Consider the following 18,241-nt stretch of genomic DNA (forward strand, 5'->3'; position numbering starts at 1 on the left):
TGGTGCACAGATTCGTGCACTGGTGGGGTCCCTCTCACAATCTGGGACCCCTTGGGGGATGTCGGAGAACCAGTTTCAGCCTAATCCCTGCAGACCAGGCCGAGGGAACCCACCAGTGCATGAATCCATGTACCAGGCTTCTAGTATGCATATAAGATCTTTGGTTAATCTCTTCCCTCCCTCCCCCCTCCTCGCTTCCCTCTAAGATTTATCAGTCTGTTGCATGTTTCCATGCCTGTGCTTTGAGCATCTGCCCTCTGGTGGTCATTGTGCATCATAGCTACAGGCCAGTCGGCTGGTCACTTAGGCTTTTATATATATAGATGGTGTAGTATTTGCATATAACCTACACATATCCTTCTGTATACTTTAAATAATCTCTTGATTACTTATAATACCTAATGCAATATAAATGCTATGTAAATAGATGTTCTAGTGCTTAGGAAATAATGACAAGGAAGAAAAGTCTGTACATGTTCAGTACAGAAGCAACCATTGCAGGCCTAACTACATAATACATGCCAGCAACAGGTAACATTTCCTCCCCAAATATTTTTAATTAATTTTTCTACAAAAAACTTTATTGTTTCCATTTGGTCCACTGCATGGGAGAGGGCTCCAGGGCAGTTAAAAGGATGCCTAGTGGTTTCAGGGAGAGGCTCAGGCAAAAGTCGGACACCAGGGGGAGGCAGAGAGGCTCCTCAAAGGCCTCTGGGCTCCAAGGGCTCCTGGTCCTGCTTGAGGGAAGCCTTTGGAAGAGATCCTCACCCAGCCAGCCTGGGAGTCAGCTAGCCTACGGAGGTGAATCAGGTGTAGCCCATCTTCTTGATGAGTTTCACCTCCTCACTCAGGAAGTGGTTCTGCAGGAAGTCACAGAGATGAGGGTCTGTGCTGGTAGAACCCAGAGCCTGCAGCTGCAAAAGGACCTGGTTCAGGCTCTTCTCCATGACCATGGTGGCTTCCTTGGTGTCCTGAGTTTCACCTCTCATCTTGGGAAGGCTTCAGCACGTCCTGGAAGAGAATGTGGCTGCTGTTGCATCTTTAAGAGACGCTCAGTGCCCTCGTGCTTCTTCTCCACCAACTCTGGGAAGAAGTGACCCACACATTCCAGAGCCACATCATCGCAGTCAAAATAGAAGCCCGGAGAGAGGTAGGTGTAAGAGGCCCGCAGATGCAGGCTGACAAGGTGGTTGGCGGTGTGGAATAATTCTGATGAATTTGGGAGCTCATGGTTATTTGGCAACAAGGAGTTAAGGTAAAAAAACAAAAAAACAAAATGGTGTTGGCTGGTCTTGGTGTTGGCTGGTCTTGGTGTTGGCTGGTCTTGGTGTTGGCTGGTCGTGGAGGCTGAGGTGGTTCCGAAGGTGATGACTGGAAAAGGTGGTGTTTGGAGGTTGGTCGGAGGCTGGAAGAAGGGGCGTCCCTGGGTCTGTCCTGTCTAAACACTGTTGAAGCAAGAGACAGATTCGGGGACCACTGAGGGCACAGCCTCCCCAAATGTTTTTAATCTGGGTTGGTTGAATCTATAGATGCGGAACCTGTGAATATGGAGGGCTTGTTGTATTTGCTACATTTAATATCACTTTATGTTGACATGGTGATAATGTAGAATCCTTTGCAAAGATACTTGAACTTTATAAACACCAGTGTCCTCAGATACATGCGGTCAATGCCTGAAATATTGCCCCATTTAGTTCTCTACATAAAAGCTACCATTTTTAAGTGCAAAAATACTAGTCTATATTGTTCTTTGAGGATGATTAATTGCGTAAGAAAGAATCCTATTATTTGTATTGCTCAGCAAAATAAAAATGGTCTGTGGGTTGCCCTTGCATAGCACGAGTGTAGTCATCTGAGGCCTAAGCCCATGAATTCTATGAACATGGGGAACCAGGGTGAGGGTCAGAGGGAGCATCTGACTGGACTTACCTAGACGAGAGGGACAGAGAGGAGAGGACCAAGGTTGAGTGGGGGACAACAAGTGGAGTGGGGGTGAAGCAATGGGAAGAGAGGGCTGATAGGTAGGAGGAAGAGTTGTAAAATCAGAGACCTGGCAAAATAATAAAGAGAAAATTATGTTAAGGTGAAGTTAAAGACTTAAGAGTCAGAAATTCAGGAGAACATTAAGTTATAATTCCCAGAGTATCATGAACTGTCTGAGACATTGGGCAGAGGGGCTCAGCCTCATCACAGAACCTCCTAGTGAGAGCGGCTATATCCTCCTGTAAGTTCCCGAAGGTCCCAGCCACATCATGAGCGAGGGGGACGATGTGAGGAGAAGCAGCCTCGAAAGGCACAGACCCTGCTGTGCACAGAATGGGCTTCTTTTGATTGGACTCCAACCCACCCCAAGCCCCTTCAAAGGCATTGGCTGGGTCCTCTGTTCCTCCGTTTTCCTAACATACCTGGTGGCAATGACACACCAAATTGGGGCCTGTATGTTTTTGCCAGGTCACTGGGGTTAGTGTGTGTGTGTGTGTGTGTGTGTGTGTGTGTGTGTGTAAGATTTCATTTTAAGAGAATAGGAAGAAAAATAGTTCTTTATCAATTCTGCATAAAGGATAAATGCAGAAGTTTTTATGCTCTTCAAATATCTTTTTTAGAGATAGTGGGAGTCTCTGAACTCCCTATTATGTGAGTGAGGTGTCTGCTGGGGGATGTGTGAGCACATGTACACACTCACGCACACACTTACATATCCATATATACACAGATCAGATGTCATTGCAAGGTACAGAGGGCCATTCTGTAAGAGAGATGAAACCATTATATTTAATCCTAACCACTGCCCATATGCAAATATATTATCAAGCCAAATAAAACACAGCTCCTTGCAAATAGGTAGCAAATCTGAAGACTGTATCACTGAGGAGGAATGCATGCCACCAACTGTCCCCTACTTGGGTGAGCAACCCATTCCCGAGACCTGGATTTCCACACTTTCTCATGTGCCCTTTGGGTTGTGTCACAACCCAATGGCATTCTGTCACTTTCTACGGCTTCCCAGATCCCTGCTTTTCTCAAGGTGCCTCTTCCGCCAGAAAGTCATTCCCGTCTTAAAAAGCTTCATATGTATTGTGACCCTCAGACCCCGCCTGACTGCCCCAGAGCCCAGGCAATCACATCTCACCATCCTTTAATCCGATCCAGGCACGTGTTGCTTGTTATCGGGTCTGCCAGCCCTTCTTGGTTCTGATCCTTCAAGTTAGAGTTCTCAATGGTTCCAGTCACTCTGGTCAGGACAAGTTTTTCCAGAAGTCCTTCCTCTGAGGGCCCCCAGCTCAAAATGCCTCCCACTGGAGTCTCCCCCCAACTCTTCCCAACTCCCCCCAAACTCTTGTCCTGCAGAACATTTGCATCTCAGCCCAAAGGTCACTTCCGTAGTGAGGCCTCAGTTTCCGCAGCCAGTCTGTTTCCTTCAGAGGACTTATACTTTGAAATTACGTTTACTTGTTGTTTTTTACTTGTTTTTCTCCCATTATTCTGTATATTTCTGGAAGACCAGAAATTGTTTTGTTTCCTTCTGTATTCGCAGGGGCTGGCACAGCGCATGCACACATAGGAGCATTTGTTCATGGGCGAATAAACTTTCAGGGACAAAAAAATTTATCTGTTCATTTTGTGTTCGTTTGCCACAATTAAGATTATGGCATCTCACTCTGAGAACACCACTGTCAGATTCCCCCCTTGTGTTTTGTGTGCCAATTTATCCTTAAATAATTCTGATGAACTTCAGCTGATCCACCATCAGTTTTCTCTTTTGTTTTCATAAAAGAACACGGAAAACCAATGTGATAAAAGCTACTCACAAGCCCGAGGCTTGGAGGAAAGAAAGAAACGTCTTTTTACTCTTTGGACTGAATGCCTTTCATCAAGTCCAAGTTTTTATTTCCCCAAAGCTTTTCTCTGTCAAGCTTGGCAAAGTGCTGTCTCCTAGGAGAATTACACAAGAACAAACTTCAAAATGTGAAGAAAGAGAGACGCATGCTTCAGAGCCAAACAGCAGAGAAGTCTTTCAGATGGATCCCCCCAAAGATCAAGTGCAGTCCTTTTCCCCAAGTGCATTACTGTCCTAAACTGACTTGAACCAAATGGATGAACAAGGACCTTTCACACCGTATAAACCAAGCCGGAAGGAGATAAGGATGCCAGCAAATAGGCTCAGGAAGGGTTTATCTGCCTAAATTTCAGGGCAACAAGCTGCTTCTGGTCACATGTTCTCTTAGGAGAAGCGGGCGGGCGAGTGTGTCCTGGATGGTGACGATGCAGCAGCTGTGGGGTGGGGGTGGGCTGAACATTACACCAGACAAGGGGAGAAAGGAAGATGCAAATTGGAAGCTGAATGTCCCCAAGGGCCTGACAGAAAAATCTTTCCATTGATTGTGCCATAAAAGCCAATCCCTTTCTGCCTTCCGGGGCCAAATTGGCAAAGCCTGGACGGTGTTTGCTACAAACCAGAGCACAGAGGAAGCCATTTCTGGTCAACAGAACAGTGCTTCCCAAACTCACCCAATCTTAAGAGTTACCTAGGAACTTAAAAACGAGGAATCCCAGGGCCCCTCCTGCAGGTTCTGGGTGAGTAGGTCTGGGCCCCGGTATGAACATTTTTATGTGTAACAAGTACCCCAGCTGATTGTGCTGATTAGGCAGGTCTGGGGACAGGCATTGGATAGTTGGCCCCATTTCTCCTTCTTTTGCTGATTCACCCATCTTCCAGGCAAGCCCCAGCAGCTGCCTTCCCAATCTTTGAAGAATCTCAGTATGCTCTCTTGGTTTACTCATTCAGAGCTAGAGTGTGGTTCTGCCAACAGGACCGTGGTGGAGATGCCCCAGTGTTAAAGGTGGAACTGGATGTGGAGGCAGAGGTATCAGGAGAGAATCCCTTTAGGGAGGGAGCAGCCTTCTCCACCTCTAGGCATTCTCGAGGCCTCTCTTTATGCTCCCAATCCAATCACCTCTCCCCCCACAATTTCCTCCACCACCTCTAAGCTCATTCCTGAATCTTTTACTCTGTCTTTTGGAACTTCACAGCCTTCTCTTCATCTGTGTGTTTCCATGTCACACTCTACTGGTTCAACTCTGTACTCATTTGCTGTCCTCTCCAACCCACACCTATTTCTCTTCCTGAGCTCGCCTCCTGGGTTACTTCTTCTACAAGTGGAACCCTCATCCCCTTAGTTACCCAGGCCTGGATCCTGATGTCTCTCTCTTTCTAATTCCTTCCATCCAATTCTAATTATCTGCTTATGGCAGTGGTTTGCAACTCAGGCTGCAAAACAGAATCATTTGGAAAGATTTTAAAACATAACCATGCCTGGGCTCCACTCCCAGAAATTCTGATGTAATTGGTCTGTGGTGAGGTCAGGCCATGGAGAGCTGTTAAAACTTCCCAGGTGATTCTACTGTGCAGCTAGGGCTCCCCCTCCTTCCCCACTTACACCCTTCCACAGGAGGCAAGTCTGATCTGCAGGGCTGGAGTTAGGAGAGCGAGGCACTTACCTTGGGCACAGAATTCAAGGGAGTGTCCAAACCCTCAGTAATCACGATCAATAATATTTTATACAACAATTTAATAATAAAAATTAATGCAAAAAAGTCCATGATAAACAACACATCAAACTTTTATAAAACAGGCTGTGTTGGTGTGTTTGCTTTATAACCCTGTGTTATTTTGCAACAGGAGCAATTGTTCCCAATCAGGCTGGGGTTCCCAGGCTGGTGTGGCTGTCACAGTCCTCTCATGGGTTTAGGAGGGTTGACCAAGGCTGCAAACAGATTAGGCAATGAGGCGCTTGAGATTTTTCAAGAGTTTATTTTACTTTTAATTTTTTTAGTCATTGATTTTAGAGAGAAAAAGGGAGAGAATATGAGAGAGACAAATGTTGATTTGTTGTTCCACTTATCTAGGCATTCATGGGTTGATTCTTGCATGTGCCCCAATCGGGGATCGCATCCGCAACCCTGGCTTTGGGACCATGCTCCAACCAACTGAGCTACCCAGCCAGGCTTGAGAGTTTATACTAACTTTTTTCTATTTGATTTAAAACATGGGAGAGTATTTTGATAAGATCAATATTAGAAATTCATCATTCAACTCACTTCTTCAATCAGACAGTTTAACCCCCATAGTAATCCAGTCCCACTGATTTCCTTGAGACATCCTTGAAGGCAGTCCAGGAAAGGCATTCTAATCAGAGTTTAAGCAATGGTGCATCTCTGTGTCTCCTGAGGTAGCCACTTTGAAGTTCTTTAAATAAGCGAGTTCTGCTATATGTTAAAATGCAAACTTAATTCTAACTAATCTATCTTTGAAGAGCAGCAAACATGATCTCTCAGAAGAGACCAGTAGCTTCAAACTGGCCTGAGCCATTAAGACAGTTTTAACAATTCCAAGAGAAGTCTTTCTTTACTCAGATGTCAAGTATTACTTCTCAAAGTCAAGGTCTTCCTGATCACTCGCATTTAATGTTAATTGAGAAGCATCTCCCTCAAGTGCAAAATACAGAGGCTTTTCTACCAAGGAAACAACATAGATTTTCTGGTTTATTTCTCATTGTGTGCTTTTAAAATAAATGATTAGGCTTATTCTGAGAAAGGTGCTACAGAAGTGTCTTGTTTACTATCTAAGTGTGAAGAGAAAAAAGGGAACCTCATTGTGCCATAAGTTAAGTTGGTCTTGGTGTGTGACAACTCTGTGTCCCCATGTCTCCAGAGGAAGTTTCTGAGAAAAAGTAGGTTTAGAACTGATTGTGGGAGGATGAAAAGTAGGATAAAAAGGCACAAATCTGACCAATACGAAGAAGATATAATCCTAGGAAAAGGGAGCATTGATGTAAAAGAAGAATGAAGGAATAATGGGTAGAGAGAGTGAGGGAAAGTTAGCCTAACCACACCACAGGTTGAAATAAGGGATGATAAGTAGAGACCCTTTAAGTTTATGGGGCGATTATGAGATTTAATGTGGAGGGACATAAACCTTTGATGCTCTTTGAATTAGGAAAAAAAGCATCAAGATGAAGGATATATTGAATAATACCTACTCGGGCAGATATTTTGTTAGCTCTGTGCTCTAACTGAGCTAACCAGCCATTTACATCAGGAAGGTATTTTATAGTGAAGTTTTTCATTGATACCCTTTCTTTTGGATAAATAAATAAAATTAGAAGAGGACTATTTAAAATACTTAAGAGAATAAGTGCCTTTCAAATCATGTAACCCATTACATATAAGTAAATGAGTTTAGATCATCAAGTAATACTTATTGAATTGAGTAATTGAGTACAATAGGCTAATCATAGTTTTATTTATTCTTTTAAATGGTTCCTCATGAATTTCAACTTAGAAGACTATTGGGGTTTTTAGCTTTATGTGAATTGCTTCATAAACTCAAAAGGAATAAAATTGTATTTTCATTAAAATATTCTATAACTTAATAAAATTTTATTTTCCTGGATTAATCTCTCCTGAGTTGGTCAGTCATGATGCATGTTATGCCTTCCCCTGTTGCCCAGAGAACACTTCTCACTAGGGAGCAGACATATGTGACCAAGTCTGTACCACATGACCAACCCAGCTGAATGGACCAATGGTGGGTACTGGACCCAAGGGCATCCAATCCACAGGCTGACTGTAAATTAAGAGGAGGAACAACGCAAAAGAGCTACCAATCAGAGACAGTGATGAATAGCTGGACCAATCAGACCCCCTCTTAGGAGTCTGAATTATGACATATAGGGAGAAAGTCAGTCAGCTGATAGTGGCTACGGAGGGGTTGTGGGACCAGGGCAGGGGACAACAAGCTCCTCCCAATGTCTGACAGTAGTCCATAGATTCTAGATGAAGCCAGATGAGTGACTATACTGGGTTCCCAGAGAAAGTTTTGTCTCCCTGCTGCCATGTGTAACCTTACAGTACAACTTTATTCCTGAAACAGCCTGAACGAAATACTTGGAACATACAGCCCCCCAAATCTAACTAATACGTAGTCCAACATTTGGTTAAATTGTGCTATATACACATCAGAGGCAATTTGGTACAAAGATGTTCAATTTTACCTCTACTAATTTTAGGAAAAACATTTTGGGAAACAGTATGAGCTATCATATATGGCTTCAATGTGTTCATTAAAATTGTGAGCCGACTCAACAGAAATATTTCCTGCCTGTAAAACAAACAAAATAAACAAAATTATGTCAAAGGTGTCATTGCTATCATTTGGGGGTTAGAAACGAGGAGACTCAGTGATGATGGTTTTCTTCCAGAGATGGGAGATTGCATGGATTGCTGTTCCCTCTCAAATTAGGGTCTTTATGTGGTTTGTTAAGTAGTATGCCACCTAATCAATAGGTCCGAGGCTTAATGTTTTGTGTGTTTTTTCTTTTCTTATTACCAATAAAAGCAGAAGGTAAAACTCTGGTCATGTAACCTAGGTCCTGGTTTGTGCTGAGAACATTGCTCAGGGCACAGATTTAAAAAAGGAGCAGTTAATTTGAGGGTAGCAGAAAAATATATGAAAATGGAACATTGTGTAGAAGGTGAGCATTTGAACAGAAGCTGGGGACCTGGATTCTAGATGGTTCTGTCACTAACAAGCCATGTTATCCTGGGCAAGTCCCTTTCCTCATCTCTAAAAAGAGAGAGCTGTTGCCTTGGCTGGTGTAGCTCAGTTGGTTGGGCATCCCATGCACCAAAAGGTCGTCGGTTCCATTCCCTGTCAAGGCACATGCCCGGGTTGTGGGCTCAATCCCAGTATGGAATGTGCAGGAGGCAGCCAATCGACGTTTTGTTCTCTTTTTCCTTCTGCCTTTCCCTCTCTCTAAAAATCAATAAAAATAAAAAAAAATTTGCATTGTGTTATCTCCCCCACATATAACGTAAATCTACCAAAGCAGTGCTGTTTGCCCAGGACCGAGCCTGAGAATGGTTCCGGGTACCTTGCACATGCTCAGGAGATACTGCTGACATTGAAGAAGTCCATGCTGTACATTGGTCATTAAAAAGGCTCCCCCCCCCTGCACCCATGTATGGAGTCTTAGCTATCTTTCAAAGATCTTTCACACAGCAGCGCTCAACACTCACTGGTCTGAAATATCCCATTTGGTTCTCAGGGAAGGAGCACACCTTACTTGTAAATACAGAAATGTAGGCATGGGCAAGCCTCCTGGAGTGGGAAAAAGAGTTGTCTATGTGTTGGAAAATCACTAACTACTGTGTGATTTTGGGCAAGTCATTCCATCTCTCTAGGGTTCTGCTTCCTCATCTGCAAGGTCGCTTGACTGAATTAGATCCTTAGAACCCTTCTGGCAGCACACCTCTGACTCTGTCCTGGTCTACCTGCTACATATTACAAGTGGGTACTAAGGACAGATGAATCCATGGGGAAGGACGTGGGGCTGCATGAGGAATGAAGGCAGAGTTATTAGTGCAGAGGCATCGGTTCATTAGAAACTTCAAGACAGGCAGACCCTGCTTTTTATGTGCAGCACCTAAAATCCTTTATGAGCATCAACTGGGTGGCTCTTTCTTTGCTGTTATTGGTTCATCAAAGCAGGTCACTGACCTCAGCTGCATATGCCATCATACTCGCTGTCTGGGATGAAGACATCATGGAAGAGAGCCTGCCAGCCTCCAAGTCTATGAAATGTCTGCGTTATTTAAAATACCCAACTGTGGGATCCTGAGGATTCTGCTATGACTTTTATCACAAATGCTGGGTCACTGATATGTAAGGGCCCCTTATAAAAAGTGACTAGCCCTGGCTGGTTAGAGCATTGGCCTGTACACCGAAGGGTCTCAGGTTTGATTCCCTGTCCAAGGCACGTACTTACCTGGGTTGCAGGTTCGATCCCTGACCCTGGGCAGGTGCCTGTGGGAGGCAACCAATCCATGTGTTTCTCTCACATCGATATTTCTCTCTTCTCTTTTTCTATCTCTCTTCCCCTCTTCCCTCCCTTCCACTCTCTCTAAAAATCAATGGAAAAATATCCTTGGGGTGAGGATTAACAAAACAAACAAACACACAAATAAACAAAAATGACTAGAAGAGTATTCCAAAAGTGAGTTGCTACTGACCTCTAGACTTTGTCATATTAGCGTGACCCTAATTTCTTCAGACCAGGGTCTTTCAGTCCCATTGGTAAGAGGAACCAATTTGTTCTAGCATTGCTAAGGAAGGGAAACTTTCAGTTACAAAATGAAGAAAGAGACACATAGTCAGGTAGGGTGGCCAGCAAGACTGTAATTATGCTTGAACAGGCAGTCTTCTGATGAAGGGTCCAGATGGATGGAGAGGACCAGGAAGCAGAGCAGGAAGGATGAGGCGATATTTGTTGGCAGTGTGATTCTATGGGCTCCCCAGCGGCCCACCAGGGCTACATTAGGATGGTCTTCTGGGTTTTCACTACTCATGATTCCTGGGGACTTTATAATTCTGCATCAGAGTTTAGCCGTGGGATGACATACTCTTGTGTGAGATCAACAGTCTAGAAAGGAAGAAATGCCATCATAAACTTTCTGAGCCAACATAGGGAATGATACTCTCTAGAACTATGCTTAAAATATTATTATTTCACCATCATTGAATGCTTTCTTAATAAAAAAGGAAAAAAACATTGAGTCTACCCATATCAGAACTTCTTTACTCTTAGTTGTTAACAAGAATCTCTGCAAGATTCTTGAATAGCTGATCACCGGAAGTTGAAAGTAACCCAAGAAATTCTCACAGGGGATACTAAAGATTTTCCCATCGTGTAAAGGCCCCCCAGAGGGTTAATTATAGCAAATGATACAGCTATGTCCTGGACTGTGCGTCATTCTAGGAAAAGGCCGAGTCTCAGATAACAGACCAGAGGGATTAGCCTAGAGTTGCCTAGTACAGTTTGTGACTTTCACTCTTGCATTTTAGTTACTTCTGATCCCCATAGTACAAGAATTGTGTCTGGATTGTGTGACTTCAGGCTATCCCAGCACAAAAACAAGTTTCCTCCAATTCTACTCAGCAGTGTTCCCTCTGCTTTTGCCCAGAAGGATTAAAATTGGTACATCCATCTGGACATGCAGATGATGATGTCAAGACCTAGCCCAGCTCTTGGGGCAGCCTGGGCAGCTGGAGCTGGACAGTGACTCAGACAGGCAGCCAGTGGGGCTCAGGGGATCATTTCGACAGCTGATACTAAAAACATACTTACAATCCCCCGCTCTTGTGCCTAGGGCAAACAGCAGGCTTCTCTGCAACCTCAAACAAAACCTCAAGCTACCTTTTCTTTCCAGGGACACTCACTGCACCAGAATATACTGCTGATGGCAGTGGCGATGGGGATTGGGAGGGGCTTGGGCAGAGGCAAAAGGCCTGACTTGCCTTTATTGTGCCACCCTGGTATGGTTTAATCTAGAAGGCTCAAGCTCCACATGCCTGTAAGGATGACCCTGCATTGCCACTCCTCTCTCAGGTCAGTAGAAGCCGTGGGAGACGAAGCCTGACCGCTCTCCTAAGGTGGGAGTGCTTGGTCTGGGCCTCTCTGGTGAACGTAGATGAGCACATTTACCTGTAGCTGAATATGAAGTTAATGCTACATCCTCCTCAGCTCCATCACTGTCTCGGGCTGAAAGCCAAAGGAGGGAAGGGCTGGGTTAGTGTCAGAGCTTCACTGGGAAACCGCACACGAGGACTAGGAGAAGATTTCATGGTTTGCAAAGAGGCTCTTGGCCCTTTAAAAAGGAATTCTCCATTGAGGCTGTTCGAACAACAACAAAAAATCTGTAATTTAAAAAAGGGTATTTTTTAAAGCTTCTGAGGAAGATTGTCTATGGAGAGCCTTTTGTGTTCAGGAGAAGCTCATCTGTGGTTAGTAACGAAAGGGGCTGAAGATTCCTCATTGCTTTCTAGAGAAAAAACACGGGCACTGGGTCCGAGCCTTGGCTCTCTAGTATCACCGCAAGACCAGGGCATCTCACTGTCTTCAACAGTAAAAAAAACCCTCAACCAAGTCATTTCTAAAGTCTCTTGAGGCTTGACACTACACATTTTGATTCGATGTAAAAAAACTGGACATGATATAAAACATCATTAAAGACAATTTTGTATTGTTGTAGAATATCACACATGTAGTTATTTGTTGAATGTCTGTCTCCTCAACAGGACTGTAGCTTTATGAAGAAAGTAGCTGTATTTGTCTCTAAGGCTAGGCCCTGGCTCGATACACGTTTGTTGTTTGATGGTTACAGACATAGCTAGGCCACTAGTATTCACACTTGGTGGCTGTAGAGTTGGCTCTGCTCTCTCATTGGTTAGCTGTGTGACCCAGGGCCCAATTCCTTAACTGATGGTTGCCTTTGTTTCCTGATGGAAGTAAAAGAGGGATCATGATGATCAAAACAGTAAATCTATTTCATTGGTTTGTTTTGGAGATTAAATCGACTAATAGATATAAAGCCCTTGGAATAGGGTATGATATATAAAAACCACCACAGTGCTATCCTTTGTGTTTTATTATTGGTGGTAGTGCTGGTGGCATAGTTATAAATGATGCTCTGGCATCCTCCTACTGGCATTTTTTAGAGGGGTTGGATCCGGTGATATATGAAAGGCTCTTTTTTCCTTCACAGGAGAATGAACTGAATTTTTGGTTTAATTTTGTTCCTTGTGGCATAACAAGACTCCTTCACATTCAACCCCTTGGTAACCAATGTTTATCCAACATTCTTATCAGAACAGATCATAAATTAGAGAAGCCCAATTCTCCAGCTCACTGCCTTCCTCCCCATTTTATGCCAGTTCTCTCTCTTGAGGGTGACAAAAGAGCGGGTTTGCAATTTGTTCCCATGAAAGAACAAATGAAAGTCATACCCCCTGGGACCATTCAAATTGGGTTTCTCATAGTAAGGTGGGTGCCTTGAAGAAAAAATTGTTGAGAATTCTCAAAAAGAACTATGTTCAGCAAAAGTGAGGAGTTGCTATAAGGAAAACAACCCAAAAAGCCTATGTTTGCAAAAACATTTTTCTCTTGGTTCATATTGTTTTATAGTCATTGACCCATTTTTATATTACATGGACTTATTATTTTTGTCTTAAAACCTTCAAATGAAATAATATGAGGTTTATTTGTACACATTCAAACACTGGACAGAAAAATGCCCATAATAATGTGATACTTTCAAATATTCATGCGTCTTGCTTTTACCAAGCCTGATACAACTATATTCTAATTAGTCTAAAACAGGTAAAGTAGGCAATAATTATAAAAGGAGCTTTCCCATCCTAAAAAAAGATTCATAGCTGATATTCTACTATACTTAAGGTCTCTGCAAATTCTATCACATTTAAAATTCTCAGTTAAAAGAACAACTAATTTAAAAAGATCAATCAATATACTGCTTTTTAGGAACACATTTGTGACAGGGCATAGACTATTTATACCCAATTGTTTGGTGTCCTGTGGCAACATGACTGCATTGTCATTCTTCATCCAGATGTTTTTATATCTTGGAGTTAAGTCCGTAAGCCACTTCAGAGAGATAAAGCCTAATCTTCTTTCGAAAGCCTTCCAGGGAAATGGGGTCCTTAATCCCCTTTGCTGGTCTGTTTCAGTGTTTACCAACCCTTATTTTCCTATTTCATCTAAGTCCCTCATGCTTTGGTTTGAGTCCATTTCTACCCATTGTCTTCCGTTGGAGACAGAAAATAACAGGACAACAGCCTCTTGGAGAGAGGTTTGTATACTTGTGTGAAATTCCCTGCTAATTCCCTCTTGGCTTATTCTTCTTGCAGTTGAATAATTCTGGTCCCACAACCCAGTGGTAAATCAAATAATTATGTGGCTGGAGTCACAGCTACGAACAGTATTAATCAGAAGAGTCACATAACAAACGCATACTTCACAGACTCAAACAAGATGTCATGTTTTAGTACAGAACTGAGAGAGAGGTAATTTAAACAGTCTACGAGAATGGCACATCCAGAACGGCCATCTCAGTTTCATTGTCTTAGTCTTTCCGAAGAGGTCTGACGTTCTAACCCTTTAATCATCATTGTGGTTTCCCACCGAAACCTCTCCAAGTTCCCCACACTTCTCATTAGTGGATCCCAGGACTGGAAGGGGTGTTCTTGTTAGAGACTGACCCATGTTGAGTACAATGGCCTGATTGTTCTTGCTGACCACATGTCTGTTTATATAGAACGGTGATCGTTTCCTGAGCAAACAAAAACAAAGAGTGCTAAGCTGCTGTCCCACTGTCAGCTCGCGACCTATGACACACTTAGGATTTTTCAAGTAATTGTTATTATACTGTACTTATTATACTATACTTGCCTGGTTCTTATCTATTTTGTGTCTCTTTGTATGTTTTTCCTAGCTAGGTGTAATCCTGTACTTTTTATTGAATTTTAATCATTCTTCTAATATTTGATATTTGTACTTTTTCCAGGTGACCTAAATTCTGATTCCATTCTCTAAAACTGAAGGTTCTGGTTATTCTGCCCGATTTTGGAGCACAATCTATGTGTTCTTTACTACACAATTGTCCCCTCCACCCCACCCAACAAAGTATTAAACTACGCTGACACTGACTATCACTGGCAGGCTATTTTCTGCTCAGAAATGGACTTTCTAACCATGCTCGAGAAACAGGGCTAGTCCCGGGAAACACTGTGCATTTGCAAGCTCTTAATCTTCCACCAGGACACTCCTTCAACAACTTTAAACACTGGCCCAATATTTTTGAGGTATGGAATATTGATCATTACCAATTCCAGTGTGTCTGGGGTTTATGAAACTAAGACTTCTCTTTCTCTCCCTCCTCCTGTCTCTGACTTTTGTTCCCTGGAAACATGAAACAACAATAAAACAAACACAGGAAGTTTTATCCTATCTTCTGGTGAGAACTATGAGAAGTAGTTTCAAGAAAGATGGACTTGGCAATTCTGCCACAAACCTCAGTGAGCTGATTACACAGCATCAGCAAGCAATGAAAAACTGCTATCGGAAGGATATATACTGTCAGGGTCTGACTCTCGGTCATCTGAAGTGAAAAGAATTAATGGATGCATCTATCTGAGAAGGATTTAATGGGAATGTGTAATTAGCCATAGATTACAGCTTTAAAAAGTGTATGCACTTGAAAGGAAAGCTTCTATTAATTTTTTGAGCCTAGTGAACATTATATGTGCTTTGCAGTCTATTAAATAGCATCATCTTTGCACATTAGAAATAAATTGTGAGAAATCAGATGCCTATTAAGACACAGGAATTGATGTACAACTATGACATTTGGTTATGAATGATATGCCAGATGTTTTAGAAAGGAAATAAAGAATTTTGACATATTTCCAGATGACTGAAATTAGCCACCATTTTCCCCAGGTTGTTGGTGTCCAAGCCTCCTTATTGGCATAGATAATATATTTTATTCTTTAATAAAGGATAGTCAGGTGGCTTGTCTTACATAAGGATCAAAATGTGACCTAGAAATTATCATGAAAATGTCACAGAAGCACATTGCTTTATTTCTATTAATGATTGTACATCTGTGCCTTTATCAGGGTTCTGATTTAATGCCTCTTCCTGTCCCTTTTTGTAAACCCTGAAGGGTTTTAAGCAGTGAACACTTTGAAAAGCAGAGATCCGGAGTTATTGGGCTTTGTGACTTTAACGAGGTGCTGAGTCCTGCAAATCAGTTTATTATGATGTTTGGGCAAATTAACTTGGAGACTTAACTTCTAAAATGTCAATCACTGTTGCCAGGATTGACTTTTGTACTTGACAGCCACAACATCTGGATTTAGCATTATATGTCATGCAGTTGCGTGGTGCAAGCCTAATTTGGGGCTGATTAGCTCATTTTATAGTGGGTGCCTCTCTTTACCCAGCATGAGCACTAGAGCCACACCCTCTTTACTTAGGGCCTTTGATTCATTTTTGTCTTGGTCTCATTCCATTGGTCGCTCTGTATTTTGGAAGACCTCATTTTTTCATAACAGTTTAACCTTGATTCGGGGGTCTTCATTTCCATGCTTGAACTATTTAGCCATCCACTAAATTCTGACCACTCCCTTTTTGTTCCCTCTTGGCTATCCTCTTGTCCTATGTCTCTCCTGTTTCTCCCACAGAAGAACCTCCCTGCTCTCTGAATACCCCCAGGAAAGTACCTCTTGAGAGTTCCTGGTTCTCCGCTCTGAAGCTGCATTGGTAGACGGGGGCTGAGCAGGCATTGCCCTGTACAGAGCAATCCTGTTTACACGATCTGTAGAGAATGCAGAGCTCAGGTATGATGTACAGCAGCAGGAACACCCATGCATTGGTGACCAGGGCAATGCAGACGACAGGGTCATCCCACTGGGGCTGCTGCTGGAGCTGTGGGTTGCCTCTCAGGAGCATGGAGATCCACACCACCCAGATAATGATGGAGATGAGCATAGTGGCAAAGATGAACTTTCCATGCTGCTTCCAGTTCTCACACGGGCCACAAAAGGTGGCTTTGGAGACGAAGAAGGTGATGGCCATCAGGAGAAGGACATAGACCAGGAGTACCACAAAGTCTACATTGAGCTGACAGGGTGCCATTTGTACAAACATCATACATCTGGTCGTTATGAGAGTCACATACTCAATGGCAATGATTGTCTGCAACAGGCTACAACCAATAGCAATGCACAAAATTGTCGTCCAAGAGAAGGAGACCCCACCGCGGACTAGCTTCACCAGGTTGGAGGCATGAGCCAAGAGGCATGAGAAACAGAGAGCAAAGAGAACCCCAAAGAAAAAGTAGCGTACAGGGGCAGTCTGCTGATTGAACTGGAAGATGAAGGCAAAAGCAAGGCTAAAGAGCCCCAGCACACCCAGGAGGAAGAGGACCTGGGTGGGGAGGACATTCCACCGGCAACAGTCTTGAACCTTTCGCATGAGGAAGAGAAATGCCAAGAGCAGAATAATTGTAACCACTATGCCAATTATTGCCAGGCACTCCAGCACAATGCCCCATGGCCCCTCTGTGTCACAGAGGAAATAATAGTCCCCAGTGGACTGGCTGTAGTCCTCATACATGGTGACTGTAAGTGGACCTCACGAGAATGGACTTCTGTTTTCCTGCAGAAAAAAGATGAGACAAACTTATGACTTTACATCTACCCACAAGAATGCATGTTAGGTATATGCATGTCACAATAATGTCCCAGTCTAAAATAAAGACATCTGCACATACTAAAGGAAATAGCCCCAAACTATCAAGCCCTCAAAACTATCCTAGCTCTCTCCTGTTGGGAAGAACAGAACAGTCTTTCCAGATAATTCATCCATTTCCATGTTACTATTTCTCTGTTACAAGGCTTTTTGAAGTTAATGCAGAATCTTTTTCATAAATTGGTGTGTTTGACAAGGTATGCATAATCTATAGGATTCCAGTTAAATCAGGCTCCAGGACAAGGGCTGTTGACATTAATGGATCATTGGATCACTCAAGACACTGATGCACTGCTTGAGGGAGACAGACAGGTGATTTTTCCTAGTAATATTAATGACTGTCCCTTCTTTAAATTCAAGTCAATTCAATGCATCATGTTATTGTTCAATATTTATTATTTGTTCATCAAAGAATGAACAAATACAACATGGTCCCTGCCTTTAAATAACTTTTTGGATAGTTTAGCACCAAAATCTATGTCTTAACAGAGGTTGTCTAGGAAAAAAATTCCACATATTCATTTGGAAAAAAGTACCTTGCAATCGAATACTCCTAGCTCTCCTCCTCTTCAGTTATTCCCAAGCCAGATGGCTGGAGTGACCCAGGTCCCAGGTTTACAGCTGGTCCCTTCATTCCGACTTACCTTCTCTGTGTCCACCCTGGAAGCTGAGGCTGTGGTGACTGCGAGGTTGTAACTGCCAATGAGTAAGAAGGAGACAACCTCAGCTTCTTTATTCTCTCCCCAAATGGGCGGAAGGACTGAGGCCCTCACTCAGATTCCTGTTGTGCCTATAAAAAAACCCGGAAGGTCAGAAAGACACACCTATTCCAGTTTCACAGCAACTTTTCTACAGAGACTTCTTTGGTGATAACAATTATCTTCCACTCCACTGCTCACTCCAGGCACCTTGGCCTTAGGGAGGTCCTGAAGGGGGAGTGAACTTCGGAATGACTGCTTGCTCCCCATATATGCCAATGTGTTCTGGAAGCTGAGAGAGGCCTTTAGTTGGTCTTACATGAGGACCCTTCATTCTTCTCCTGACCTACTTCCTGCAAAGCTGTCTCCAGA

General features: G+C 43.1%; 1 protein-coding gene across 1 annotated transcript; it reads right to left on the reverse strand.

The window, feature by feature from the left end:
* Window positions 1–985: 985 nt before the first annotated feature.
* Window positions 986–17,055, reverse strand: GPRC5D (G protein-coupled receptor class C group 5 member D). The gene is made up of 3 exons (XM_023749834.1): window positions 16,142–17,055; window positions 11,544–11,600; window positions 986–1,209 (listed from the first exon to the last, which is right to left on the reverse strand). The coding sequence occupies exons 1-3, from the start codon at window positions 17,034–17,036 to the stop codon at window positions 986–988; spliced, it is 1,176 nt and encodes a 391-aa protein (XP_023605602.1). The 5' UTR covers window positions 17,037–17,055.
* Window positions 17,056–18,241: the final 1,186 nt, after the last annotated feature.

The sequence above is a fragment of the Myotis lucifugus genome, unplaced genomic scaffold (genome assembly GCF_000147115.1).
Source record: "Myotis lucifugus unplaced genomic scaffold, Myoluc2.0 scaffold_10, whole genome shotgun sequence".
NCBI lineage: Eukaryota > Metazoa > Chordata > Mammalia > Chiroptera > Vespertilionidae > Myotis > Myotis lucifugus.

Coding starts and splice junctions, on each gene's coding strand:
- GPRC5D (XM_023749834.1), bottom strand. CDS start 17,036: ATGTATGAGGACTACAGCCAGTCCACTGGGGACTATTATTTCCTCTGT. Junction 11,601..16,141: donor GAACCAGGAACTCTCAAGAG/GTACTTTCCTGG, acceptor TTTGGCTTTCAG/CCCGAGACAGTGATGGAGCT. Junction 1,210..11,543: donor AACTTCATATTCAGCTACAG/GTAAATGTGCTC, acceptor CAAATTCATCAG/AATTATTCCACACCGCCAAC.